This window comes from Paroedura picta, chromosome 8 (genome assembly GCF_049243985.1).
Source record: "Paroedura picta isolate Pp20150507F chromosome 8, Ppicta_v3.0, whole genome shotgun sequence".
Classification (NCBI taxonomy): domain Eukaryota; kingdom Metazoa; phylum Chordata; class Lepidosauria; order Squamata; family Gekkonidae; genus Paroedura; species Paroedura picta.
The window spans coordinates 42,993,935-43,021,356 of NC_135376.1; the positions used below are offsets into that span (position 1 = coordinate 42,993,935).

At 47.8% G+C, this 27,422-nt stretch overlaps 2 protein-coding genes across 4 annotated transcripts; one reads left to right on the forward strand and one right to left on the reverse strand.

Moving 5' to 3' along the window:
- The first annotated feature begins 1,526 nt into the window (after positions 1-1,526).
- On the forward strand, positions 1,527-16,680 carry GOT1 (glutamic-oxaloacetic transaminase 1). 2 transcript variants are annotated; one of them, XM_077349404.1, is made up of 10 exons: positions 1,527-1,752; positions 3,138-3,319; positions 3,765-3,882; positions 4,025-4,137; positions 5,541-5,645; positions 6,715-6,865; positions 6,997-7,162; positions 7,276-7,418; positions 7,886-8,021; positions 9,534-16,680. In XM_077349404.1, exons 1-10 carry the CDS (start codon positions 1,629-1,631, stop codon positions 9,544-9,546), a joined length of 1,251 nt encoding a protein of 416 aa, XP_077205519.1. In that variant the 5' UTR covers positions 1,527-1,628; the 3' UTR covers positions 9,547-16,680. The 2 variants fall into 2 exon arrangements, with proteins under 2 accessions (XP_077205519.1, XP_077205521.1); XM_077349406.1 differs by lacking the exon at positions 9,534-16,680 and having other exon boundaries at positions 1,528-1,752; positions 7,886-8,707.
- Positions 9,633-26,371, reverse strand: CNNM1 (cyclin and CBS domain divalent metal cation transport mediator 1). Of its 2 annotated transcripts, XM_077349402.1 has the most exons (13): positions 24,630-26,371; positions 20,844-20,987; positions 20,210-20,350; positions 19,293-19,462; positions 17,863-17,962; positions 16,026-16,073; positions 15,017-15,079; positions 13,504-13,670; positions 12,845-13,025; positions 12,407-12,523; positions 12,197-12,313; positions 10,982-11,082; positions 9,633-10,277 (listed from the first exon to the last, which is right to left on the reverse strand). In XM_077349402.1, exons 1-12 carry the CDS (start codon positions 26,275-26,277, stop codon positions 11,003-11,005), a joined length of 2,976 nt encoding a protein of 991 aa, XP_077205517.1. In that variant the 5' UTR covers positions 26,278-26,371; the 3' UTR covers positions 9,633-10,277; positions 10,982-11,002. The 2 variants fall into 2 exon arrangements, with proteins under 2 accessions (XP_077205517.1, XP_077205518.1); XM_077349403.1 differs by lacking the exon at positions 15,017-15,079.
- Between the last annotated feature and the right edge of the window lie 1,051 nt (positions 26,372-27,422).

The following is a 27,422-nucleotide window of genomic DNA, read 5'->3' on the forward strand; positions in this document are numbered from 1 at the left end:
CACAGATCTGACAGGCTTTCCTGTGGCTGACGTTATGGCCATACCTTATCAAGATGCCTTCTTCAGGCTTAATGACAAAATGTACTGTTTACTGTGACATGCAGCACATTAATCCAGTGGTTGCTAAAGTGGCGCCGTGGTGCTTGCCAGTGCTTTGTCTGGTGCCAGACAAGGGTATTAAAAAGTAGGTGGGGCTATTCTGGCCACCTGCCTTAGCAGGGCTTTTAATTGGCCCATGGAGATCCAACTGGCTGTGTAGATTAAAATGACCTTGTTTCAGCAGCAGCTGCCAACACAGCATTCGTTTCTCTCTCTCTCCCAGCATATTTTAAAATTTCTCTTCTTCCTGCACTTGTGTTTGTGTGCGGCTTGACCTCCGGAAGGAGTCATTTTGTGCTTGTGCCCACCATCCTGTGTTAGAATTCCAAAGGCACCCACAGGGTCAAAAAAGGTGGTGATCTCTGTATAAAACTTCAGAATGGACACTGTAACAGATTAGTGAGATGGTTTCCAGTCTCAAAAGTTGTTGCCAGCAAGTTTTTCGGGGGGGGGGGGGGCGACGACGACGACTTCATGTTTCTGTGGAGACACGTCTGGTCCATCCCCCTCTTTGCTTTTTAAAATGTTTGTGTTGACACAAACAAGCAGACAGTCAACATGTAAAGCATTCCCCATCGATGCTGGGAAGAACTACATCTGGTGAATTTCTGCGTGGCATTTTAAAGGCACAGGAAACCTGCTGGACAAAGGTCTGCAACCCTCCCCCCTTTCCAGGTTTGAGCGGCCAGGTTTGAACGAGGCACATGGTCAGGATGGGAAGTCTCATTAATGTAGGAAGCCAGCACTCCCAACATCTTCCGTTATGTTGACGCACTCTCACAGCCCGCGATGAAAAGGACCTCTGGAAAGAAGGACAGTAAGGCAGCCTCAGACGGTATCAAATGTCGCTTCCGTAGATAATTTTATTTTTCAGCCCCATTCCTCAGCACAAAGCGGGGGCGGGATTCATGCACGACGGGAGGGAGCCGCTTGCTTGCTGCTCTCCACGGGATGGGCTTAGCCTCCTCTTCGATTAACATCTTCTCTCTTTTCTCCCAGGAGCAAACACAACACGCTCCTACCTTTTGGACCGACACATCAAGCTTTTCCCCATTTAAAGCTATGGCGAAGGTAAGGCCCGCTTCCTTCTGAGCAGCCACGTCGAGGATCGCGCTCGAAAAAAAGAACCTCCCAGCGCCCCGCCCCGCCCCGCCCCCCTCCCTGCAGAACGCCGCCACCGCACAATCGGCCTCCGGAATGCCCACCGCCGCGGGATTCCTTCCTTTCCAGCCGCCGTGACGTTCTCATAGAGCCCCCCTCGGCCTGTGAGAAACAGCGATTGGCTGGAAAGCTGTCACTTCTCTCCTCTGAGGCAGCCGATTAGCCAAGCCGGCCGGCAGCCTTAAACCTTGCGCGATTGGCTCCTTCACCTCGGCCCCTTCGACAGCGGCTGTGCGATTGGAGAGGACGCGCCCGCCCTCGCTTTAGGCGCTGGGGATTGGCGGACGGCTCTCTCCACCTCTGGCTGTGAAGGTGAAAGTCTCCTCCAGGCAGAGCCCGAGAAGCGCCAGCCTCGGTAAAGCCCCGCAATGGCTCCCGTCGCAGGTTCCGTGTTTGCCGCCGTCCCGCAGGCCGTGCCCGTAGCCGTCTTCCAGCTCACGGCGGATTTCCGCGCCGACGTCGACCCTCGCAAGGTCAACCTGGGAGTGGGAGGTGAGAGAGGCGGATCCGGCGGGGCAGGCAGTCGAGACTGCGTGCCTGGGCTGTTTGCAGGCAGGCATGGTGCACCGGGGTCAGTTCAGACAGCACGGGTCTGTCTAGTGGACCATTCTCACAGGCAATCCTTGGGGCGTGCGGATCAGTGCTCGTGGCCTGGGTTTTTGGTCGCGGTGCCGCCCTCTGGTTACAAAATCACAGCGAGGTCCGCGCATCGTGAATGGAGGCATCACGTGCTGTGAGCTAGGCTTGCACATAAGGCTGAGAGGTGGAAGGCTTAATTCCGATACCATGGGGAGGTATGGGCGGGAGGGAGGATGGCGCCCTTGGTTGAGTGTCTTGTCAGCAGGTAGCCTCTGGGACAATTCTTTGACAGCTGGTGATATTCTTAGGACAAAAACGGTGTTTAAAAATACCATATTTAACAACTACATAGCTGGAGCATTATTGTCAGAAGCATCCGGCTGCTATTGAAGTTCAGCTCCAGCAAGCTTGATAACCTTGGGCAGACTATTATTACCTGTGCCTTGGAGAAGCTTGAAAGGGACTCTGCCCTGGTACTAAGAAGCAGCATTCAGGCTCGCTGTCACCCTTGCTACCTCTGAAACTTTGCTCTTTGCTGAGAAATCGTTTGACCTGTATCTAGCTGGTTGTTTCTTCTTGGATCACTGCAGCTTTATCAGCGCTGAATATCTATCTGCTCATGGCTTGCGTATTACAGGCAAACTTTTCAGCTTGTTCTCGGACTAGAGTTCTCTGGGACTTGTGTCTGTTGCTGTTTGTCACCACTCTTGGCAGTGGTCAGGATGTTGACTTCAGGTGCTGCTGGCCTTTGCCCCTTGGCATTCAGCCCTTGGCATCTCTGAAATGCCAAACATGCTTCCAAACTGACTCAGTTGATAACCTCTAGGCACAAAGTGCTTGGGTTTGAAAAGGGATTGGGGGAATAGTGCAGTAGGGGGCATTGGAGTCTAATGCAGGGATGCCTAACCAGGGGTCCGCAGGAGCTCCGAAGTGGCATGGTATGGGGGGTGTCTGGGTTGTCTTCTCAACTCCTACTCTTCTTTCCAGCCTACATGAGACCGAGTCACCATAGCAGTAGTAAAGGTGGGGGGAAGGAGCAAAAGGAGGGTTAAGAGTGTGGGTAGTGATGTCACTTCCAGGGTCATGGCAGGTGGTGTGGCCAGCTGCCATCATTTGCGGGTTTCCTCAAAATCTGAAAAATTACTTCAGGAGATCCTCCAAGGTCAAAAGGTTGAAGAAGGCTGATCTAATGTGACAAAAATCACTGTGAAGTGTTGAAGTAGAAATTGGAAACCTAGAAAGAGAGGAAGATATGCGTAGTAAATGCTTCCCTAATACAGTACCATCTCCCCCTGCAGCTTATCGCACGGATGAGGGGCAGCCTTGGGTTTTGCCGGTGGTCCGGAAAGTGGAGCGGATGATTGCTGAGGACACCAGTTTAAATCATGAGTATCTTCCAATCCTGGGCTTGCCAGAGTTCCGTGCCAATTCCTCAAGGATCGCCTTAGGAGAGGACAGCCCAGCCATCCAGGAGAACAGGGTGAGTCTGGCAATGAGAAACTGGTATGGGCTGGTGGAAGGAAGTGTCTTGCCTTTCTGGGATGTTTGGATAAGGATTTTAGTTGTGTTTTCCTTTTTCCATTGTGTCGTGGGACTATCAGGAGTCGTGGACTGAATGCTGATGAACAAACACAGGCAAAAGATCTCTCTTATCTTTAAAAGGAGTAGATCTTGCCGCGGTTAAAGGGCAGTGGAGTGGGATGGAAGGTGGGGGAAGGCAGGGCTGTGTAGTGCCATTGCTGTACCAGAGAGCTTAGTTCACCGGTAGAATCTCTGAGGCTCAGCGGGAATTTGGATCCAGCTCAGTGCAAGACAAAAAGAGGTGTTACAGGAAAATTGAAGACTTGCTGAGGAAGTGCTCAGAATTCTTATTGGAAAAAAACGTATCAGTCTTCTGATAAAACCTTCTCCCTCCCTTTTTTTAGGTGGGGGGTGTCCAGTCTTTAGGAGGCACAGGGGCCCTGCGTATTGGAGCAGAATTCTTGAGACGCTGGTATAATGGAACCACAGTGACCCCTGTCTACATTTCCTCCCCTTCCTGGGGTGAGCATTGAAGCCTGGCTAGCATCTTTGCTATGGTGTGGAGCAGGGAGAGGGAGGGCAGTGGTTGAATATCCCTATTGCATGAGGCTGCAAATGGCTTGAGCCTTGGCTCAGTGAAGATTGCATCTCTCTCCCCTTACAGAAAACCATAACTCTGTCTTCACGGATGCGGGCTTCAAGGACATCCGGACCTATCGTTATTGGAATGGTGCCACGAGGGGGCTGGACATCCAGGGATTCCTGGAAGACTTGGAAGTAGGTCAAGTTGTCATACATCTTGGATATAACCTGGGCACACACTGGAGTAAAGATGCAAGAATTAGAATTCTCCAGTATGGTTGGTTTAGCAAAGATTTGTTGTGTGGGAGATTCTTCATATATACTTAAGATTCCAGTGTCTTTTATGGCCCCTGGACAGCTACTTTCTAAAGGCAGGGGACTTTTCATAGCAGCCTCCTAAATGGAGTTGCAGTCAGAAGCTGCTGCATTGTAGACACACTGTAGAAACTGTATGGTCCTTCTGGACTGCAGCCCACACTGGTGCTTAAGTGCACGAACATAGGAAGGTCCACCTAGTTCAGGCTACATTATGTCATCAGATGACCTTGTTGATGACTGTGGGGAGGACTGGAGGGTTTTTCTGCCATCTGAGGTTCTTGGTTTTAAGATTAAGGTTTTTATGGGGCTTCATTATGTAATCTGCCTTGAGTCTAAGGAGGAAGGCAAACTATAAAGTTAATAAATAAGCAAAAATAATCTGACTAGCAGTAGCTCTTAACTAGAGACTAGTGCTTTTTGCCGGAAATACATGTATTCTCTCCCTTCTCTTAATACAAACAGGGCTTGGGTGGGGGGCTGCTCTTCCTTTTGTAAGATTACCTTACTTGCACAGTATATTTCTCACATACTACAGAATGTTAATAGAGCCTCTTGTGGCGCAGAGTGGTAAGGCAGCCGTCTGAAAGCTTTGCCCATAAGGCTGGGAGTTCAATCTCAGCAGCCGGCTCAAGGTTGACTCAGCCTTCCATCCTTCCGAGGTTGGTAAAATGAGTACCCAGCTTGCTGGGGGGTAAACGGTAATGACTGGGGAAGGCACTGGCAAACCACCTCGTATTGAGTCTGCCATGAAAACGCTGGAGGGCGTCACCCCAAGGGTCAGACGTGACTCGGTGCTTGCACAGGGGATATCTTTACCTTTACCTTTACAGAATGTTAACAACTCTTTACTATCTGCCAATTTCTGGCAGAAACCCTTCTGGCAATTCCTGACCTTTCAACCTCCGTTTGTATTTAGGCTAAGATACTTTACCTCAGTATTAAGTATGGTTGTTTGTGAACTAAGTGAAACAGGAGGATTACATGGAACATTTCTTCCAAATGGACAGATTTGGAGTCCACTGACTCTGACAAGACATAACCCTTTGTATGAACTTTGTATTAAAGATTATCTGTGCCCTTAGAGAGGATATAGATTTGTGCTAATAGCTTAATGTACAGTTTTTGCCTACCTGTACCAGGCCACAGTTTATTTTTTTGTTAGACTATTTCCAGCAGTCAGCCATAGGCATGTTACAATCCTGGCAGTATTGTTCATACAGAATTAGTGAGCACCTTGGACACAACACAGAGTCTGTTCAATTTCTCTTCCTGCCTTCCAGAAAGCTCCAGAATTCTCCATCTTCATCCTCCATGCCTGTGCTCATAACCCCACAGGCACAGACCCCACCCAGGAGCAGTGGAAACAAATTGCTGCTGTTATGAAGGTATTATTTGATCATTCCATGCAGTCAACGGGCAACAGGACTGTATATGCTTAGGCCATTAAAAAATTTCCATTTTTGTACCAAAAGGCTAAATCTTGTGATCAGAAAGACTTCTTCAACTGTGTCTGCTGCCACACCAAGGATTCCCCATTTTTCAGGCACCAAACTGGTGGTTTTTTTTTTGGGGGGGGGTGTTTCCATGTGATGCCATTTGTATTTGTGCACAGTCCTTCCAAAAATAAAAATCTGCTTTATTTAAAGTATTTCCTCTTTAAAAATACTTTTTGGGCAGGCTATTAACAGTGGGAGTATTCTTTTGTCTGAGGGAGAAACAGCGTAATTTCAGGACTTCATGAAGATCTTGTCATTTGCTCACTTGTTGATGACATGAGGGGTCATTCCCTGGCAATCATCAACATAACAGATGAGAATTTCCTGCCTTTTAGACAGAGGAGCGGGGAAGCCTCATCTACAAATATAAGGGTATTTTTAAATGTTGTTAAAGGGATTGTGTCATTCTTATCCAGCATTACTCATGCTCAGTTTATTTTGAAAGAGAGAATTGCCCACAGTTGAGCCTATCTTTTAATGAGAGGCTCGTTGGGAGTGTCTGCAAATATGTGAAGTTTGGTGTTTTTAACATGTTATTTCCATGCAGCTCTGAATTACCCATATTCCTCAAAATAACATACATTAAGAGTGGCCAGAGAATGCTGAGCCTCATGTGATCATGGGTGGGTGGGCTTCAATGAACATCAGATGTAAAAGAAAAGCACAGCTAAAAATAGCATACAGTGAGCTGTCTAGAATCCCTATTGCAAGGGCAATTTCACATAGAATCACATCAGCAACTAGGCTGCCGTGGAAAATTGGCAGCCTAGAAGTAGCTCAGTGCTTCTTCCCAACAAATGGTATAATGGAAGACAACATTTATGTTTCTTCTAGTTGTGGATCTGCTGGTCTATTGGGGTCAAGGGAAGAAATATGTGGGCACCAGCATAAAAGCAAATATTTCTAGCGGTGGTACACAATGAAGCTATGTTCATGGTTCTCCATTCCTTCCTTGCAGCGCCGGTTCCTGTTCCCATTTTTTGACTCTGCCTATCAAGGTTTTGCCTCTGGTTGTCTGGATAGGGATGCCTGGGCTGTGCGTTTCTTTGTTTCCGAGGGCTTCGAACTCTTCTGTGCACAGTCCTTCTCCAAAAACTTTGGGCTCTACAGTAAGTGCTTGTATACGGAAGGGACCTAGAAGGGGCTCTCTTCTCATAGTAGGCTGGAGGTAACGCACAAGAGCACATATGTTGTAGGGCGTCACACTTATGGCTCTCCTCCTTTTCCTGCCTCTCCTCAGATGAACGGGTAGGAAACCTGACAATTGTGGCAAAGGATGCAGATAATGTGCAGCGTACCCTGTCCCAGATGGAGAAGATAGTCCGCACAACTTGGTCTAATCCCCCATCGCAGGGTGCCCGCATCGTGGCTACTACACTCACTTCACCAGAGCTGTTTGCCGAATGGTAAGGAACATCAGGACAGGAGGTGGGCACTGACCTTTCTTCCACAGGGGTACAATAGGGCATGGCTTGTTCATAGCCCTGTTGGGCCGAGCTTAAACTTTTTTCTGTGACAGGAAAGGAAATGTGAAGACAATGGCAGATCGGGTCTTGCTGATGCGAGCAGAACTGAGGTCTCGACTTGAGGCCCTGGGCACTCCAGGCACTTGGAACCACATCACGGAGCAGATTGGCATGTTCAGTTTCACTGGGCTCAACTGTAAGTACACATCTGGGGCAGAAAGAGGGGGTATCAAAGGGTAAGGGTTTGGCTGGAAGGATGCTCTAGGGCAGGGGTAGTCAACCTGCGGTCCTCCAGATGTCCATGAACTACTATTCCCATGAGCCCCTGCCAGCGTTTGCTGGCAGGTTGACTCTAGGGAAGGGGTGACCAAACTGTGGCTAATTTGGCCACCCCTGCTCTAGGGAGCCAAACAGTCTTCCTCCAAACTCTGCTTTGGTGACATGTGCCTCATCCCAATTCATCGCTCTGACCCACCTCCCTACAGTGAGGGGCATTGACGCTAACTCTCTGCCCCACTTGCAGAAGGTGGATGAGAGTCTCTGCAGTGCTGGTTGTTCATATTGAGGGCTCAGCTGGCAAATTCTAGCAAAGGCTGTCTTGAGTTGTGGGTGACAGTTAAGAGGAAACCTGATATCCTTCCCCCTCCTCCTTTTTCCCTTCAGCTAAGCAAGTCCTGTTCCTGATTAAGGAGAAGCATATCTACCTAATGGCCAGTGGCCGCATCAACATGTGTGGCTTGACTACCAAGAACTTGGACTACGTTGCTAGCTCCATCCACGAAGCAGTCACCAAGATCCAGTAAGCCTGCAGTCAAATATTATTTGCACATGTGTGTAACTTTCTCCTTTGTTTTGCACTAAAGAGAATAACCTAAGAGCAGAGGGGAAGTTGGATTGAGGGCCAAGTGGAAAATAGATATTTCCCTCCTCTGCTTAAACCTACAACCTCCTGAGGTTGCTCTTGGTTTAAAAAAGCCAACCAAAACAGCTGAGTAAAACTACACACAACTGCATTTAACATCTAGGTTACCCTCCAGAAAACATAAGCAACCAAATCCCTCGACTCTGCACAGTATACTTACTCCATGAGTTTTCCTTTTCATTGCTGGAACTCAACGAAGACTGTAATACTGTCAGGAACGTGTCTCCTGGCCTTTATTTTGGTAGGAGACAGACTGTGTGAAGTGCATGTGAGCTGTCCCATTTGCACATTAATGATTATTAAGCCTGGATAACCAGCACAAGGCTTCCTCTACCTATCTTGTCCACAGGATGTCCCTTTGCACTTTATGTAACCAACCCTGCTGCAGCAACACAGCAGAGCTAGTGGGAACAGATCCCCAAATGGGTGTTCTGTGTTACTGGCAGCATTGATTGTTTCAGGGAGCAAGGCTGGAGCTGGTTTCCATTTCCCAGTCTTGCATGAGCAGAGCTTGTAACCATAACTGTACCTTTTCTGTGAGCACAATAAACAGTTAAACAGTCTCCATTTACCTCTCTTGAGATGGGGCTGGGGGTTGGGTGGAGGTGAACAGAGGCTGTGTGAAGCGCCCTCCCTGCATGCCGTGGGAGCACGTATGCCTGTATCTCAGCTCCTTTATGAGGCCTAAAGGTGGGAAATGGAGCCACTTCTCAAGTGTCTTAACAAGGTGTCCAAATCTGCAGTGCCTGAGGCCAGACAAATGCGTCCAGTGCTCATTTTGAAGCTGATAAAAGTGAATGAGAGTAAAAGGCCTTTTAGGTACATTTGTCAGTTATCAAGAATAGTTTTGCTGCAGGCGAGGCCTTTTGACAGAGTAGCAGTGGGAAAGGTGCTTACAGATCAGGTTTCCATTTCAAAAGAGCTTTATTGAGAGCAGCTGAGACTTCCATGGGCAAGACTTCTGGCTTAAAAATAGACTGCTGCTGTGACTCTTTTGATCTTGCAGGCCTTGGTTCTCCCTCACAGGCTTTCTGCAGCCCTATAAAAGACACTGTGCCTTCCCAGCCAAAGGCATGGAGGTAGTTAGTGTAGGTCAAAGCAGGCCCCAAGAGAAACCTCTCTCTGTGTGAAACTTAAGAAGAGTCAAGGTAAAATGGTGAAGTTTGGCAAAAGAACCTCCTAACACCAATAATGCAGGTTCTCAAACATTAACAAGAACGAACACCTGAGGTTGAGACAGCACTGCTTCCCAGTTCCTATTGGCACTGAAAAGCCAATGCCAGTTCTCCGTCTCATGCTGCAAGGCTAGATAATTCTCACCCCAAATCCTGGAATGCAGAAAAATAGAGCAATATATTTAAACACTTCCACATAATCCTTTTCCAACAGAACGCCTGCTTAACATCATAATACAGAGAAGTCCTTTTCTTCTTCCTCCCCCATATGCATCTTCAACATTCTACAAAGACGAGATGGACAGACTTCATGTAAAACAAGTACATTTTATTTCTCCCTTATAGATGTTTGACTTCAAAACTCCCTCTTTGTTCTGAACTGAGCTGAAAGGCATGGCTCTGTCTGGAGCCACACTCCTATGTTTGTTTGATTTCATGCTCACAGATGAAGGGTGATCAGTGTATTGGTCTGTGAGACAAGCTTGCAAACCCAAAGCCAGCTGGTTCTAGGCAGCAGTAGGTCTCAGATGTGTCTGGATAATGCTTGTATGTAGATGACTACAGAGGGAGTGGAGGTTGCAATGCTGTTATTGCACATACATGCACGGGAGAGGGTCCAATGTGCAGGACCATGCATCAGGAGGGGTAGGTACTTCCAGCTAGGACTGTGTGCCTGTTCTTCTTGGGCATTACCGTACTGGAAGTAATTTATGATGGTGAGGTTTAAGCTACCCACAGGGTCCTACACACCCCACTGCTCTGCTCTCTTCCTTTTTCTACCTTTTGCCAAGACTTGATGCTCAGCTCTTGAAGTTCTGGCTCCACCTCTCAAGCTTGGCCCTTAAACAATCTGCCATCTGAATCGCAAGCCCTGGAGGCGGGACAGATAATGTGGGAGAGAAGCAAGTGCCATCACACGCACACAGGAACCTTGTCAGTTAGTTGTCATGCTGCAGACCTGTGAAGAAGAAGCTGTTCAGAGTGGGGTAGCTGCAGAGAGGGCCTCACGCAGCCCAGATCGGTGCAGAATAATACGGCACCTGCTTTTCTTTACCATCACAAAGCTTCTGAAATACTCTCTTCATAATGCAATAGTCTCAGAAACTGGATAATACCCTCTACACCTACGGTAAGGCTGTTGATTGTTCCCTTCACATAAGGTTAGATGACCCTCTAAAATCTGGTTTCCCCAGCAGGAGAATGCAAAACTACTGTTGAAACTTTTAACTAGCACGGGAAGAGTCATAAAATGAGGAAAGGTGACAGTCTTGAGAACAGCCTGGCTCTCTTTGACCTAAGGGCCATCTAGTCTACTATCCTGTTTCCACAACCCGACCTCCCAAAGACAGCATGAAGGCAACAACCCACATCCCACGGTTGCCTTCCCACAGCTACTGGTTAGAGGGGTCACTGCCTCTGAACACGGAAGCATCATCTGGTCCTGCTGTTTTGCTTCACACGTGCATGCACACATCTATGTACTTCCAGGACTTGGGATTGCTTAGCAAAAAGCCCCCGAAGAAATGGGAGATCCTGCAAACTACAAGTTTACAAAATGCACACGTGTCTGTGTGTGTATGCGCATGAGTTCTTAGGCCAGAGCTGGATGCACAGCTGAGCAAGAGATGGGCTGCTAGGAAAATGCCTGTGTCTTTCACTAACCTGTGGGAGGCTCAAGGCCACTCAAGTGATGAGAGGTGTGAAGGTGGAATTATCATCAGAACTCTTTTCACTCTCTGCTGACGTCTTCCTTCTCCTCCCACCTGCAACACCAAGTTGGCGATAATTGAGATACAGAAAGTAAGGAGGGTGCTTGATGACTGACCTACAGGCCAGGTAGTTAGTGCTGTGCAAATTAAGCTTCTGTTCTAAACCAGAACAGGCTGTCCTCACCAGGCGGTTCCCAGTCAGGATGGAGGAAGTGCATTCTGTATCCTCCCACCTCAGTCTTTCTTCTCCATGTCTCTCCCTAGTCAGTACATCCCAAGCAACTACCTGACCTGGGTAGCCCAGGCAAGCCTGATCCCATCAGATCTCAGAAGCTAAACAGGGCTGGCCCTGGTTATCGCTTGGAAGGCCACCTCCAAGGAATACCAGGGTTGTGGCCCAGGGGCAGGCAATGGCAAACCCCCTTGGAACATCTCTTGCCTGGCCTCAGACACTCTTACACTCCTGGCTGTATTACACACATGGCCAGGGCTGGTCTGCTGGGATAGGTGGTATACAAATCATCAAATACAAAAATAAAATAACCCAAGCAGTTGTTGTCCCTAAATCCCTCAATGCCCTTGGAAATGCCCAGTGGCTTTCAAGGGCTGCATCCAGACATGTGTAACTGGAGCAGTGAGTCCATTGTGGAAGCACCCTCACCGCATATCTGACATGAATATAGCTGCCTAATGAAGATAACTCATTCTAGCTTGGAACACAAGCTTAATTTGCACAGCATTAATGGCCTGACCTTTATGTTAATCATCAACGACCCTTTCTCAGAGCAGGACTGTGCACAGAGCTGACTGGCTAACCTGCATGTCAGTTACAATGCCACATCCCCCGCCCTTCCATAACCAGAGCAGATGTCAAAGTTTAAATATAAGCTGGGGCGGGGGAGCATTTTACAAAACGTAACACCAAGCAAATGTTTGCGTATTCTAATAGGGCGGGCCTTTGACTAAACAGCAGCAAGGGGGAGGCAGAGATGCCTTTGATTCAGAACCTGTATGACACAAGAAGAGATGGGAGTTCTCCCCATAGCTGAAAAGCCTGCCCTTGGTGCCAGGACACACACCAGAGTGAGCAGAACTAGGCCTCAGCAATCAGAATAGTGCACCTGTACCTCTCAGGCCAATTCCCCTCAAGAGCTGTGGTGTGACTTACTGAGGGTACGGAGCAATTTCTTGCCTAGGGGCTCCTCGGGACCGCTTGGGGATGTGCTGGTCTCTATTTCTCTGTTTGAAGACTCATGTTCCAGTGTGACTGCACAGCCCTCGTTTTCTAAAAGATAACAGCAGTTAGGATAAGGCTGGGATCAGTTCAGACCCTCCGACCTCACCCCCGCCTGCATTAGCGTGCCCTTCCAATACTCACTCTGCCGTGTGTTGCTTTCTGTGCCCCCTGCCAGCTCCTCTTGGATGTGAGGAATCCCCTCCATGTGCAAAAACACAGCGTCTGTGGGGCTCTTCAGGCGCCCATCTGAATGGCTAACTGCAGGATGCAGGTGGGGGAAACCACAATGGTCTGTGTGTCAGGGCAGACAGGCAGCAATTCAAACACAAGTGGGACCACATGGCTAAAGACCGGGGGTGGTAGTGCACTCGTACAAGACACAACTTCAACCACGTAACACCCCAGTTTGCATAGCCTTCCCAGTTGGTCTGCTTACTGACTCAGTTTGCTGGATGCAAATCTCTTGCTAATTTATGTGTTACAAGAACAGCCTCTGAGCTTGTGCAGGAATGTGCATGGTGTAACACACAGCTTTGTGTACAAGTGCTCTGCTGGAACACACCCTTTTGTTGTACCTACCTACAATGCTGTTTCTCATATTCAGGAGAATGGCAGGATCATCCTTGGGTGTCTGAGGAGTGCCTCTGACAGTGGGAGCCTTTGTGGAGTCTCCATCATTGAAAACCTCCATGTCAGGGGTCTGGGGTGAGCTGTCCATCCGGCTAGCAGCCAGGGCATTCTGGTACTGCTGCCGAGTGATCTAGGCATGGAACAGAGGGGTCGCTGTTCAGACGGGTGGTGCTTGTTTAATCTTTTTCAGGGTCTCTAAAATCCTCCCATCATCCGGCAAAGCCTGCCTCTAGGTTCTTTCCCACCTTACTACTGGAAACTCTCCCATTGGTTTCACCGTGACATTTTCCTTTCAGTGCTGCTAAAACAGTGCTGCTAAAAACCATCTCTCTGCAGTCTTAGGAACCTTCCTCAGTGCCTGTCTGCTGCCTTCCATTATCCTCTATCCTTAACACAATATGTTCTCCATCACTCTGATCCTCACTATATTGCTTTGTCCAAACTTATTTTGTTTCGCTTCTCACCTTTTCCTCCTTGCAATCTCACTTGCTTTCTTCCCTTCTCTTATACCCATGTCTGGAATGGCCTCCTCACAAGGCAGCCAACCACCTCCCCTTCATTATCTCCTGCCTCAAAATTTTGCTTCCGTCACACAATTCAGAAGATACCTTGACAAACTGCACATCGCAGAGGATGTGTACAGAGTAGTCTGGCGTGTAGATGTTGTTGTTGCTACCACTGTGGAGCTGGGTGCTGCTGCCTCCATAGTCATTACGCTCTCGGATAGGGGATTCAGAGCGATTCAGGCCGCTGCACCGGGAGGGTGACTGGTTCACTGGAGGAAGAAGGGAGCAAAACTGTTATACCTGGTAATGATGATGCAACAGCAAAAAGGGCCAAGGCAGTAAAAGGGAGTGCTTTACGGCACAAGGAAGTATACTGCTTAACCTCTTGGGCTTTTTAGGAAAAGCTACTCTTCCTTTGGGTTCACGTTTTTGCTTATCTGCAGTGATCACCAGCTGTGTACATCGGGGTACACAGGCAAGTCACTTAAGCCTCTGCAATATGAAGCTAAAAATATTGGGTTAACTTAAAGGAGTGCTATATAATATGTATGTAAATGGCATTGAAATCTGAAAGCACTACACAAATGCTAAGTATTAAGAATTGCCCAGGTTATTCATATATTTTTATTTTTATTGTCTGTTATTTATGGACGTCCTTTCCTTTGCAATTATGTTTGTGCTTCTGTGACCTTCTGGCTATCAAAACACGCTCAATTTTGTCTGCTGGACAGCAGGGGTTGGAAAGCCCACTGATCAGATAGGCTCCTCCTCCACAAGAGCCAGCAGCATGTCTCTCTCTCCAGGTACAGCTGAGGCGGAGTTTTGGCTTCCCAGGCTTGAAGCTGTTTCTATGGCTGGAGTGGCTCCGTCTATGTGACATATTCTTTGTTGAAGTTACTCAGATTTCAATCTTGGATCACCTTAAGAGCTTCTGACACCCTCATGAACTGGACTATTCTTTTCAGACTTATTCAAGTTCCTACCCTGCTTCTCCCCTGAAATGAACCCAAAGCAGCTTGCCGTGTTATTGTCCCCTCCTCCATAATCTCCTCACAACAATCCTGTTAATAACCAGCCCAGAGTTTGTGAAAACTTCCCTGGCACAGTGGGGATTTGAGCCTGGGTTCTCAGATCCTAGTTCAAAACTCTAACCACTGTATCACACTGGGTCTAAAAGAACACAACTGCAGTTAGTGAACCTACACCCTCCAGATGGGGCACTGTGGCTGTGGACTACCACTGGTCAAGACATTGTTCAGAAAGGATCAAGAAAAGGTGGTTTTCTGGCTTTAGGCAATATGTTTCTGCACATGCATACATTCATACAGTACATTCATCTTCATATGCAGCATATTCAAGCACATGCAGTATAAAAATATGGTCCTCTATCTACAGTTAAGGATAAAGAACCTTACTTAGCACTATTAAACAGGTACAGCTCTCAGAAGTACTAAATGTGCAGAAGCATTCACCAGCTATACACCTGCGCATGCATGCTGAAGCATGTACTCTTCCAAACCTCTTCAATACTTTGTGTTTTGGGTGAGAGGTTCACAGATAAACATAGATTAAGGCAGAATGGGAAGCTGTTCTTGGATGCTCTGTATACAGTTACCTGGGGAGCCAGCCAAAGATTCCCCTCTGCTGAAGGCGAAGGTACGGGACATGGACACAGGTACTAGAGAGGAGGTTTAGGATCAGTAGAAAAAAATCAGGGTAGGAAAGGGGGGAGCAAGAGAATAGGTTTGAAGGAAGAGAGTGTAAACTACTGGGATTGACATCAGGACACTGACTTCATGATGCCCCCACATAGCAAGACTTAATCTACAATGGACCTATGACTAAGGAAGAGCTGCATTCTTTGCAGCTATAAAACGAATAGGAAGGCATGGAAGGATTCAACTGCCATATGTGGAACAGAAGAGACCGGCACATGTCCTCATCTCTGAATTATTTGTGGGCCCAAAGAAAAGGTAGAAGAGATTTCACTGCACATGCCACACCATATTTCATTGCTTGTTATCACATTTAGATTCATGAGAGAAGAAAAAGTAGGTTTAATAAATACTTCAGTAGTATTTATAGATGTGTGATGCAATTACACAAAACACCAGAGGGTGGCACTAGGAACACACATGATGGAATGCCGACAGCTGAGTAGCAGGGTTATTTGGGGAATTAATTTATTTACTAAATTTCTCTACTGCTTATTGCTCGAAATTGTTTACAATAAAACTAGAGAGACAATTTAAAACCAAACAAACAACAAATTAAAAGCACAACCAAAATGTATATCATCACATTAAATCCAAGTCAAGAAAAAGATCACCTAAATATCACACCAATAATTAACATGCTATTCTTCAGGGATATGACTGCCAAAGAAATCTCACAAAAGATTACTTTCTTTTCCCCCTCAAATGTCATTCACCATGACTAACAAGCTTTGTTGTTGCAATTTATATGTGCTGAAAACAGCTTCAAATAACAATTTGGAGAGAACTGTGCTGGAGCCTGCCTTATCTCTTGATCCATATCCAATGGATCGAGGAAGACCCAGGCCAAACCACACAATATTTGACCCCCCTCCCCACCAAAGAGTAGGTCACAGGGAAGATACATACACAGGAAAGAAGATCCAGCCAGGCTGCTCATTTTGCGCACATCATTATCTGAAAATACAGGGGGTACACAGAAGATGAGTCCCAGTCAGAGCTTTCTCAACAGAGTGAAAGAGCAGATGTGTCATACCAACTGCGGCATCTCCAGACTGGCTTCAGGGAGGTGAGACCTTCTTGTCACAGGCACATTTGGACTCTGTTTTACAAAGGAAGTATTCTCCCCATGGATGTTTTTCCTCCAAACATGCACTTTTCTGATTTCCCATTCCTATGAGGAAGACTTAGGTACATCGCTACAGTTGATATGGCTATCAAGATGTTCCCTAACCAACCAAGTAAACTGTTCCGCCTTCATCATTCCCTCTGGCTAGATTGTTCATGTAGAATAAAACAAACATACAGCAAACACTTAAAATATGGCGCAGAACTCTATTTTCCTCCTGCATTATTCCAACATTTTTAGAAAGCATAATTGGCAATGTTTATATTTAATTGTGTATTTTAATGTTTTGAAGCTAGATGTTGAACTTGGTTTGGTTGATTTAAATTTTATTATATATTGGAATGCTATACGTATTTTATTATTCTGTAATCCATCCTGAGTTTTTGAAGACAGGGTGGAATATATAAATAATAAATACATAACATTTTAAAAGTTTTTATTCTTAGGTATTTGAATGTCTCCCATTTATTATGAAAGGCTACCAAGTAGCCAGGGGCCTCTGTGTCCAGCACAGCTATTCAAATTTACCCACTACATTTTCATTTTCTTTTCATGAATATTGGTGCCCCTTCTAACAATTTCTTTGTGGCTATTTGCCACTAAAGATTATTATTATTATTATTATTATTATTATTATTATTATTATTATTATTAGATTTATAGCCCGCCACTCCCTTGCGGCTCGTGGCGGGTGCGGCTTCTTATGATAAGAAAGCATTTTTGTGAGCATTCAGATTTGTTTATTAAAATATTTATACTCACCTTTCGTTTTTACTTAAAACTTGGAATGAATTCTGCAGATTTATAACAAATTTCAAATCCAGTGCCACCTTTGAGACCAACATGTTTTATTCAAGCTGTAAGATTTTGTATGCATGCACATGTCTTCAAGTACAATGAAAAAGAAGTTACCAGTCCATACATATAGGCAGAGAGTGAGCAGCAAATTAGCATACAATATAATGTTCAAAAAAGAGCCTCTTGCAGTGCAGAGTAGTAAGGCTAGAGGGTGTCACCCCAAGGGTCAGACATGGTGCTTGCACAGGGTATACCTTTACCTTTATAATGTTCCAAGGACCAAACAGGAATAAGAAGCTTAGTTTATATAGTTACCATTTGTTTGGGTTTAATTCTAGGGGAAATAATTTATCAAAATTGGAGATTCATGGGCAGATATACCCTTCTTAATTGTGGAATGCTGAATGTAATGAACTGAGACCATCGCATTACACTCCATCCATGTTCTCTGAAGTATGGAGGTGACCTTACAGCATCCTCTTCTTTGAAGTAGGGCAAGTAGCTGTGTAGTGTATCTCCTCTGTTCCCAGACCACAGAAATACATTCCAATCTACCATTCCAAATCATGAAAACTTCCATTACAATGTACCTGAAGAAGTGTGCTTGCACACAAGAGCTTATACCTTAAATAAAACTTGGCATTAAAGGTACCACTGGACTTCAACTTTGTTCTGCTGCTTCAGACCAACACAGGTACCCACCAGAATCTATCTGCAGATTTATGTAAGCTGTGTATTTTGGCTACTTTACAGTGAATAGTGAACAGGAGGTTTTGTTGCCTGATATAGCCCACCTTTCTGGCTGGCTCTGGATCTTACCTGAACAAACCACAGTCATGATGGCTGGGATGCCATAGTAGGTAAAGGCTCCATTCTCAAAACGCAGGCCTTCCTTCCCTACTTCCACCTCCACTCTTCCCTAGGAAAAGAAAAGAAAAAAAAAAGAAAATGCAGCTTAGTTAACATCACCATTCCCTGTCCTCACAAGACCTGGACATTCAAAAACTCTGAAGCCTAACAACTTTACTCTGGGCAAAGATGAGCCCTGGACACTCGATGAGACTTGTAGGTGACTCTTCACAAAGACAGAACATAAGAGAAGCAGGTCAACTATGTTAGCAATATCAGAGAGGTTGGGCCTGGAACAATGGAGGAAACAGGTTAGGACAGAATACACCTGGTGTATTGGAGTGGCTACACAGCAAGACTGATGAATATTGATGAAAATGGTATTAGGAAGAAATGCCACTCCAAAGAATTAACAAGGGCACACTGAATTTTTAAATCATGTTACGTGAACATACATACATTAATATAAAGTTGCATTATACCTCTGATTTATATAGTCAGCACGGCCTACTCTATTCTGACTGGTGGCGGCAGGGTCCCAGGCGGAGAAATGTCTTTCCCAACATGTTACCCAGAGGGCTGGGCCAGAACCAATGGGTTTAAATTAATTCAAAAGAAATTCCATCTAAACATCCAGAAGACGTTCCTGACAGTTAGAGCGGTTTCTCAGTGGAACAGGCTTCCTCGGGAGGTGGTGGGGTCTCCTTCTTTGGAAGTTTTAAAGCAGAGGCTAGATAGCCATCTGATAGAAATGTTGATTCAGTGAACTTAGGCGGATTGGCAGTGGGTGGTCAGGAGAGACTGTGTTGGTGCTTGGCTCTCGTGGCCTTTCTTGCATGCCCAGGGAAGGGCCAATTGCCAGTTAGGGTCGGGAGGCGGATTCCAGTTCAGAGATTCTGGGGTTTTTTTTGAGGGGGGCATCATCTGGGCATGCAATTGGGGTCACTGTGGGTGGGCAGGTAGTTGTGAATTTCCTTTAACTGGAGATGAAGGCCTGAAGTAGTCTTCTACTGTACTCTCTTGCCCATACACTGGCAGTGTTGAGGCAGGCAAGGTTGAAAAAAAGATGTCTGCTGTATGCAAACCAGGTGTTTCTACCACCAAGCTGCAGCCTGTGCCATGACACCGCTCAACACCACTTATTGTGGATGAGAGAATCTGAAGCTTGAAAACTGAATATCGAGTTGAGTGATGGAGTTCTATAATTCCAGAGGCAGAACTCTAGTAATACAGAAGTTCAAGGCAACACCCCAGTGATAAATAATGGCCCAGGAGCCACATCTTCTGGGCAGTGGTCCTTTAAAAGAAAATCCTGTTAGAGAAGGGAAGCTACAGCACAGCCCATAGTAAACAGCCTCCACCCTCTGGGATGAATGACTTCTCCAGAGGCCTCGACAAACCTGCAAGAGGAGCACAAAGTAGTCAACCGGCCTGTTGCGCTGGTAGAGGTAATGTTCGGGTGCCCGTTTGTTCTTGTGGTCGAATTTCATTTCCTGGATGACATTGGGGTGTTTGAGGAGTCGCAGCAGGATCTTCTCTGAGAGATACGGTGGCTTGAAGGGCTCCACCTCTGCAAGAGGAAGAGGAAGGAAAGCAGCAAGTGCTTATGAGGGACTTCTCCATCATGGTCAACTGCATGCTGTGGAAGCTCAGGTCAGGAAAAGGAACGTTCCAGTACAGGGCTGCACATGTGATCACATGAAGTGGCTATGCAAGCCCAGAGTGGTTCTGCACTGTACCGTCTTTCACATGTAAGAGAAGTCTAGAGGTAAGAAAGCTGGAGAACACAGGGGAAGAAACCATAACTTCTCCAGGTATGCAGTTACTCATTTAGATAATACTGGTCTGAGGCACAGAGAGGGATGCCAGCCTCTAGGTGGGACCTGGGGATTCCTAAAATTACAGCATTTCTAGAGTACACAGATCAGTTCCCTGGATAAACTGGATGTTTTGGAAGGTCGACTCTATGGCATTGTACCCCAATGAGGCTCCTGACCTCCCAGGCTCCATCCCCAAATCTCCACAAGTTTCCCAACATTGATCTGGAAACCCTAGCCCCCATCCCCCACCAGTGCCAAGGGGGACCAAGCAACCGTGGGCACAAACTTGCCAGAAGTACCAAGGGAGGATAACAACAATGGGTGGAATTTTTAGAATTGTTTTAAGAATTGTCTAAACTACAATTTAAATTTACTGTTGAACATGTATTGTTCACCTCCCTGTGTCCACTTGAGAGGGCAGCTTATAATAAATAAATAAATAAATAAATAAAATTGTCACTGTAGGTATTTTAGAAGGTCGGGGAAAGGATGGATACCTGTAGCCATGAAGCGATGTGTGGCCAGCAGAAGCTGAGGAGAAATCTTCACTCTTATCTCACTATCTGAAAGCCGGAAAATGGAGAAGTCATGGGGTTTCCGACCCCGATGAGGTGCCCGCTCTTTCTTTTGATTGTCAGCTAAAGGTCAAACAAGCAAAGATCATAGTTTTAGTAAAAGCACTTTGAACCCACAACGGGCATTGTGTTCTCCCAGTCTCCTAGTCTGAAACTTCTGGGTTTATATTTAAGGAGATTTCGACACTGTGGTTTCAAGACTGACTAAAACTTTTGAGACAATGATGCCCTTTGAAAATTTTCAGGATTTTAAACTGTGATTCACTTAGCTACGCCTCAAGCAGTTCCAATTAGAAGTTCATCAATATTCCTTCTTTCAAGGGTAATGAAGTTATTGTATAAAGTGATTATGGTTCATATACGGACATTGGTTCGCAGAAGGGACACCCAGCTGGTCATACAGCAGAAGGAACATTAAAACTGTAATATAATATTCAATAAACACCAAGAGATTGAAGGAGGTTTATACCACCTCTCAGTACTTTTGGGTTCAGACGAGACATGTCTCTCTTGAAAACCTGTCTTCAGGAAATACCAGCGTGCATCAAATACTCACTGTAGAGGTCTGTTTCATCCAGAATCTCAGATTTGATTATTTCCTCAATCACATCTTCAAGGGTAACAATCCCCATCACTTCGTAGAAAGGATCTCCTTCCCCTTCATTATTCACCCGCTGCACAATTGCCAGGTGCGATTTTCCTGCAGGGAGTGAAATAACAGGAATAAGCAGCTCAAGTGCACTGCCCATCCACACACACCAAAGGCCAGAAATTAAATGCCCGAGGACCTGCTGCTGACACCAGTGACTAGCAAGCCCCTCTTGAGATTTGGTTTGTAGAACAAAGGACAGGGGAAAGAGTTTGATTGTGGCCAAACTTCAGGCTTTAATTACAATGTGAAGTTTGGGGGAGAGGGACATTCCATTTGTTGCAAACGAAGGGGCTGCAGACCGATGGAGATGGTGCTATGACACGTAACACTGGTGAAAGGAAGTTCATAATGACGGGAAGGCAAGAAATGCATGACAAGGAATCACTTATTCGTTGACAACGTAAACCAGCCAAGGAAGTCAAGGTACCTCAGCAATTGGACCAATTTTCCAACTTCCACCCACGTGTATAAAGGAGCATTTTCTCACTGAGAGTACCATCCTAATTGTAAAGGGGTAGCTGTGTCAATCTGTTGTCGCAAAACCAAAGTAAAGTGGCAACTTGAAGACTAACAACATTTATTTCAAGTGGGTAGCCATGTTGGTCTGAAGCAGCACAACAAAACAAAATCAGAGTCCAGTGGCACCTTTAAGACCAACAAAGATTTATTCAAGGTGTGAGCTTTTGAGTGCAAGCAATTAAAGAACATTGTAAAAAAAAGTCTTCAACCCCAAAGGATCTACTCAGCTACCCCAAAAAGGTCACTTCCAACAAGTATCCTACCCAGGGGAGGCATGGCCAATGGATTTCACTGAACTACCCAAGATGGGGAGGAAGCATAATCTTTTAGTCTTTGTTGACATGTTCTCTGGTTGGTCTGAGGAAGAGTGCTTGCACTTGAAAGCTCACGCCTTGAATAAATCTTTGTTGATCTTAAAGGTGCCACTGGACTCTAACATTTATTTCAATACGAGTTTTCATAAGTCACAACTCATTTTCGAGTAGCTACAGCCTTCTACGTCCATGGAAGTCTGTGATGTAACTTTTCTTAAGACTGCACTGTCAGTCTCTGGTTAAGAAGGGAAGCATTATAGTCTCTTACTAAAATTTCCTTCTAACTTAATTTTTAAAGAACGCAATTTAAATAATATGAAACAAAAAGGATTTATGCTAGGCTTCCAATGATCTGACGGTAGGTAAAGAAGAAGAGAGAATTTAATTCTACTGTCTACAAATTTCTCTGCTCTATAGCAAATAACTCTACAGGACAATACTGGCAAGTGCTGTTTTCAGAAATTGTACACTAAGAGATAGCAGTACTGAGAAAAACAAGCCAAACGTGACTCAGCAGGATTATTCTACACTGCACCAACAAAGCCAAGTCATGCAATAATTAGCACTAGTGAGGCCATTTTGAATCCTACTTCACTAGATGAGTTTTGTATCTACCACGGGAATACTGACAAACCCATCCCTCTCCACAGTTCCAAGGGAAGCAGTATCCTTACTACCTGCCTCCTAATTTTTAAATGAACTTATTCATATCTTGCTTCCTTCCCCAGTAGCGTTGTTCCCTCCTCCTCCATTTTATTCTCACAACAACCTAGTGAAGCAGCTCCAGCTGTCTGACTAGACCAAGATCACATGATCTTCCATAACAGTGTGAGGATTTGAACTGGGGTCTTCCAGATCCCAGTCTGACATGCCACCCTCTATTCATACTGGCGTACTGCTTTTCCTTTGTACTTGTACCACAGAGAATGGCCAGAAATTAGACTCTTCAAAAAATTAGAGCAAAATTCCCAGAATTCCAGTTGCTGGAGCTTTAGTGCCCGAGATCACAATAAAATGGTGAAAGCTGGGGGCCATGATCGCTATCAAGGCTCTTACTGGCCTCCGTATTACCTATGCAAAGCTGACAAGTATCAGGGGAGCCTTAGTATACATCTGGAGATAAAAGGAAAAAAACAAACCCAAACCCAAAACATTTAGTTCCTCCCTGGCCTGAAGAGAGGGCTGCTGCCTTAGGTTCCCTATGGATTGGAACACTCAGCCAGCCAGCTAATTAGCCGAGGTCTCAGGGATGAATGGATGGGATGAATGGACGCAATCAGCAAAACTGAAGGATATCATGAACACATGAGGCACCCTTGAGCTGAAGCAAACCACTGGGCTATCAAAATCAGCACTGACTAGCAGTGACTCTCTGGGCTCTCAGGCAGCAGTTTTTCATATCACCTACTACCTGATGCTTCCAACTAGGAAAGCACTACAGGAAGATGAGCCACATCCCAAGGGACTTCACCTTGTCTGATTCACTTGCCTCATTCTTCTAATTGTCTGCAATCTGTCCACCAACACAGGAGAAATCGAGGCTCCCCAAACAACTGGTGGAGCCATCCATCCCCAATCACCATCCCAACTAAGACATGCAAGTCCCATTAGTTTGTTAGGTGTCTAGAATGATGCCACAACAAGGTGGAAATAATGTGGTCAAAATGTTAATTGTTTTGTGGGTGTTGCTGTCTCCAGAATGAGTTCCTAAGTGTCCACAGTTTCAAGGAAATATCCTATGACTTTGTGGTAAACAGATATGCCAGCTAAAATTCAGAGATACAGTCACGGATTGTGCTAATGTATTGCTTCTCAATTTCATGTACCATTTCACATCCATAAGTCCCAGACTCGCATATACAGTGCAGGAGAGAATCAAATGTTCCCTGCCATGCTTGAAAATGAATGGCAATGGTGCAGGGAGAAACTGGGGTTCATTCAGTTCCAGCCAGTACACCTTAAACTCACAGCAAAGAATGGACAGGTGGCATTGTAAATACATGGAATACCCATAACACACCATGATCTGGCTCAGGCTTGTCAGGTCTGGGAATCTAAGTAGGGGAAACCCAAGGTCAAATGCAGAGGAAGGCAATGAACCAGCATCTCCAAATGTCTCCTGCCTTGGAAACCCTATGGGGTTGCCACAAGTTCACTGGGAGGGCAGCGTTTTCCACCAGCACCCATAACTCTGCTACATTCTACTGGCATACATTATGACAGAACCACCTCCTCTTATAAAAGAAAACCACTGCACATGAACATGAAGTCCCTTGCACTGAGTCAGACCACTGGTCTATCAAGGTCAGCACTGTCCACTCTGACAGAGAGTGGTTCCTCAGAGGCTCAGGTGTCTCACTGTTCACCTAGCTCTCTACCTGACTCTTTTACACAAAAATGCAGGAGTGGAACCTGGCACCTTCAGCATGCAAAGCAGATGCTCTATCACTGAACTACAGGCAATGTCAGGCATCAGAGTCCTTCTGTGAGGAGTGACTGGGAAATGTGTGGGAGCATCTCATGTAAGCATTGAGCACGCTGGGTTGAACAAAGGCAGAGGCAAGAGCTGTCTTTGTACCCCTGCAACATTAGGGGAATATCCGTTATATATAGATTCAGTTAGAAGCAAATCTCTGTAATTCCTGTCAATGGCAAGGGGCATGCAAAACCGGATTGCACGCATGCATTAACACATGCATGCCTGTGCACACAAACACAAATGCCCACATTAGGCAGGAGGCAGAGGGTAGGGCAAGGCAGAAGGGAGTCCCAGGGTACCTCGCAAGCAGGGCACGTGGGGAGCAGAGAGGAATGTGATGCTCGAGGGAGGTGAGCGGCTGGGGCCCCAGGCCCTCACCCTTCTTGAACGCCTCAAGCAGAGCATCCAGGCGGGTGTCGTGGAAAACGTAGTGCAGCGGCCTATGGTAGAAGCGGGTGATGGTCTGCAGAGGGGTGCAGTCATCGGGATCCACAAAGGCCAGGTCCTTGACGAAAAGCAAGTCGACAATGTTGTCACGGCGCTCCCCTTCGTAGACCGGGATGCGCGTGTAGCCCGAGCGAAGGATCTCTGAGATGGTGGCAAAGTCCAGCACGGCATCCGAGCGCAACATGAAGCAGTCACTCAGGGGCGTCAGGATGTCCTCGACCGCCTTGGTGCGCAGCTCCAGCGCGCCCTGCACCATGGCCAGCTCGCCGCTCACCAGGTCTCCGTGGGGGTCGGCAGCCCGCAGCGTCTCCATCAGCCGCTCCCGCGTGGAGAAGGTGCTGAGCTCCTGGCGCAAGGCCCAGTCCAGCAGGCGGCTGAGCGGGTAGCAGAGCGGGAAGGTGGCGGCCATGAGCAGGCGGGTGAGGCACAGGGTGTGCGCCGCGATGGCCAGCCCGTGGCGGGAGCACACCGAGTAGGGCAGCACCTCGCCGCCCAGGAAGACCAGGCCCGCGCAGAGCAGCACCGGCGCCCAGGGCACGCCGCGGCCGGCCTCCGCCAGGGGGCTGGGGTCGGCCTGCAGCGCGGCGCACAGCCAGCCCGCCAGAGCGGCGTTGGCGCCGGCCTGGCCGAGCAGCAGCGTGCACAGCAGGTAGGTGCCGCTCCCGCCGCGGCCGCGCGCCGCCTCCACCTTACGCGCCTGCTCGCGCTCCGCCGCCGAGCCGCTGTTGCGCAGCACGCGCAGCTCCAGCGGATCGAGCGCCAGCACGGCCAGGCGCAGGCCGCTGAAGAGCGCCGACAGGCCCAGCAGCACCACGGCCACCAGCGCCCGCAGCCACCCCGCCGCCGGCAGCGGCACCAGGCCCGCCGCCAGCGCCGCCGCCGCCGCCTCCACCTGCAGCGCGAAGCCGCCCGGCGCCCCGTGCAGCTGCCAGGCGCGGCCGTCCCAGGCGCACAGCCCGAAGCGGCGCCCCGCCCGCCCCGCCCCCGCCTCGCCCTTGCGCGGCTCCCGCACCCGCACCTCCGCCAGGGCCGAGCCGGCCGAGCCGCCGGGCAGCAGCGGGCCCAGCACCTCCACCTCCGAGGCCCACGCGCTGCGCTCGGGACAGCGCTCCAGCCCGGCCGGCTCCTCCACGAACACCAGCCGCCGCTCGCCGGCCTCCAGCCCGCCGCCGCTACCGCTACCGTTGCCATCGGCCGGCGGCTGGAAGTAGAGGCGCAGCAGGAAGCGGGACCCCTCGGCCGCCCGCAGCGCGCCCCCCTCCAGCCACACGCGCCCGGGCGCCGTGTCCTCCGGCCGCAGCCCCAGCAGCCACGCCGCGGCGCCCGGCGGCCGCGGCGACAGCGAGAAGAAGAGCAGCAGCACCGCGCCCCGGCTCCGGCCCCAGCCGCCGCCGCCTCTGCGCTCCAGCGCCGGGCCCAAGGCCGCGGCCATCCTGCGCATCCCCGGCGCGCCTCCCGAAGCGGCGCGGCCAAGGGCAGGCACCGGCTGCACGTGACACTGCCGCGGCGCGCGCGGGGGGGAGCGCTTGCCGGCCACGTGGGCCGGAGGCGGGCCGGCCATCTCCTCGGCAGGTCTCATTGGCCCGGCGCCCCCCCTCCCACCAGCTCGCCACGTGGCCCCGAGGCGCCCCAGGGGACCTCCCGGCCGGAGGCCCCGGGTAGCTGCGCGAAGGTCTTCCGCTGGCCAGGTCCTTTGTGACGCTGACGGGGTCTTCTGTCGCCAGGGCGATGCACGCGCACGTCCAAGTGGGACCGTTGAGCGCAGGATTGCATCCTTCTGGAGAGCAACAAGAAGCTTGTGCGGGATCGGGTTGACCGCCTTTGAAAAGCTTGGGGTAGAGGAGGAGGCTGGAAATGGGATGCTGAAGGAATTTGTGTTGGAGTGGATGTGAAATGCTTTCTGGGCATTTCCTCTGTTCGGGTTGGAAAATGAATCTAGGAACAGAGAATGCATGTTGCAATACACGCATTTAGCATACCCCAGAGACATAGAAGTATTTAATCAAACATTATAAGGGCAACTGGCAGGTGTGAACAGATAAGCCCAAGAGATCCATAGAAGGAGAACGCTTAATACTAATAACTTTAACCAATTACTTGGGGATTAAATTCCCCTAGGGAGAGAGCAGTCTGGCAGCCTGTTGAACTCAAAATCTCACCCTTACTGTTTTTTAATCTGTTGTAGGAACTGACTTTAGAATACAACAAGGGGGGTTATATTAGCCTAGTATAATTAGATTTCCTAATCCAATTTGGATTAGTTTGCATCTGTGTGGGGAGGTCTACTACTGAAGCCATCTCTGTGTTGGGCATTTGAATTGTGTGAAACAATGATCTTGCTGGGTGATGAACACAGGTTGTTGACAAAAAAAACACTGACTTTTGGGAGCTGCGGCTGTCAGCTACATTTACCTGAAAGGATGGGATTTTAGGCAGTGCTCTGGGGGAATTATGTGTATGTGTTTATGTGTAAAAAACCAGAGTTGGCTGGGTGTTTTTTTTTAAACTGATCCTCTCTGGGTACCTGCTGCAAGAAAGACTATTTACATGCAATGTGATCTACTTGTATATTTGTCAATAAATCAAATATTAGAAAGGCAACCTAAATCTATAGTGCTGTATGGTCCAAATCGAGTGAGCCACAGCTGCCACTGGAAATTCCCAAGGCTTGGAGATGAGGGGCGCATTTGACAGTCTGCAAAAACTTATGTTCAAATAGATGTG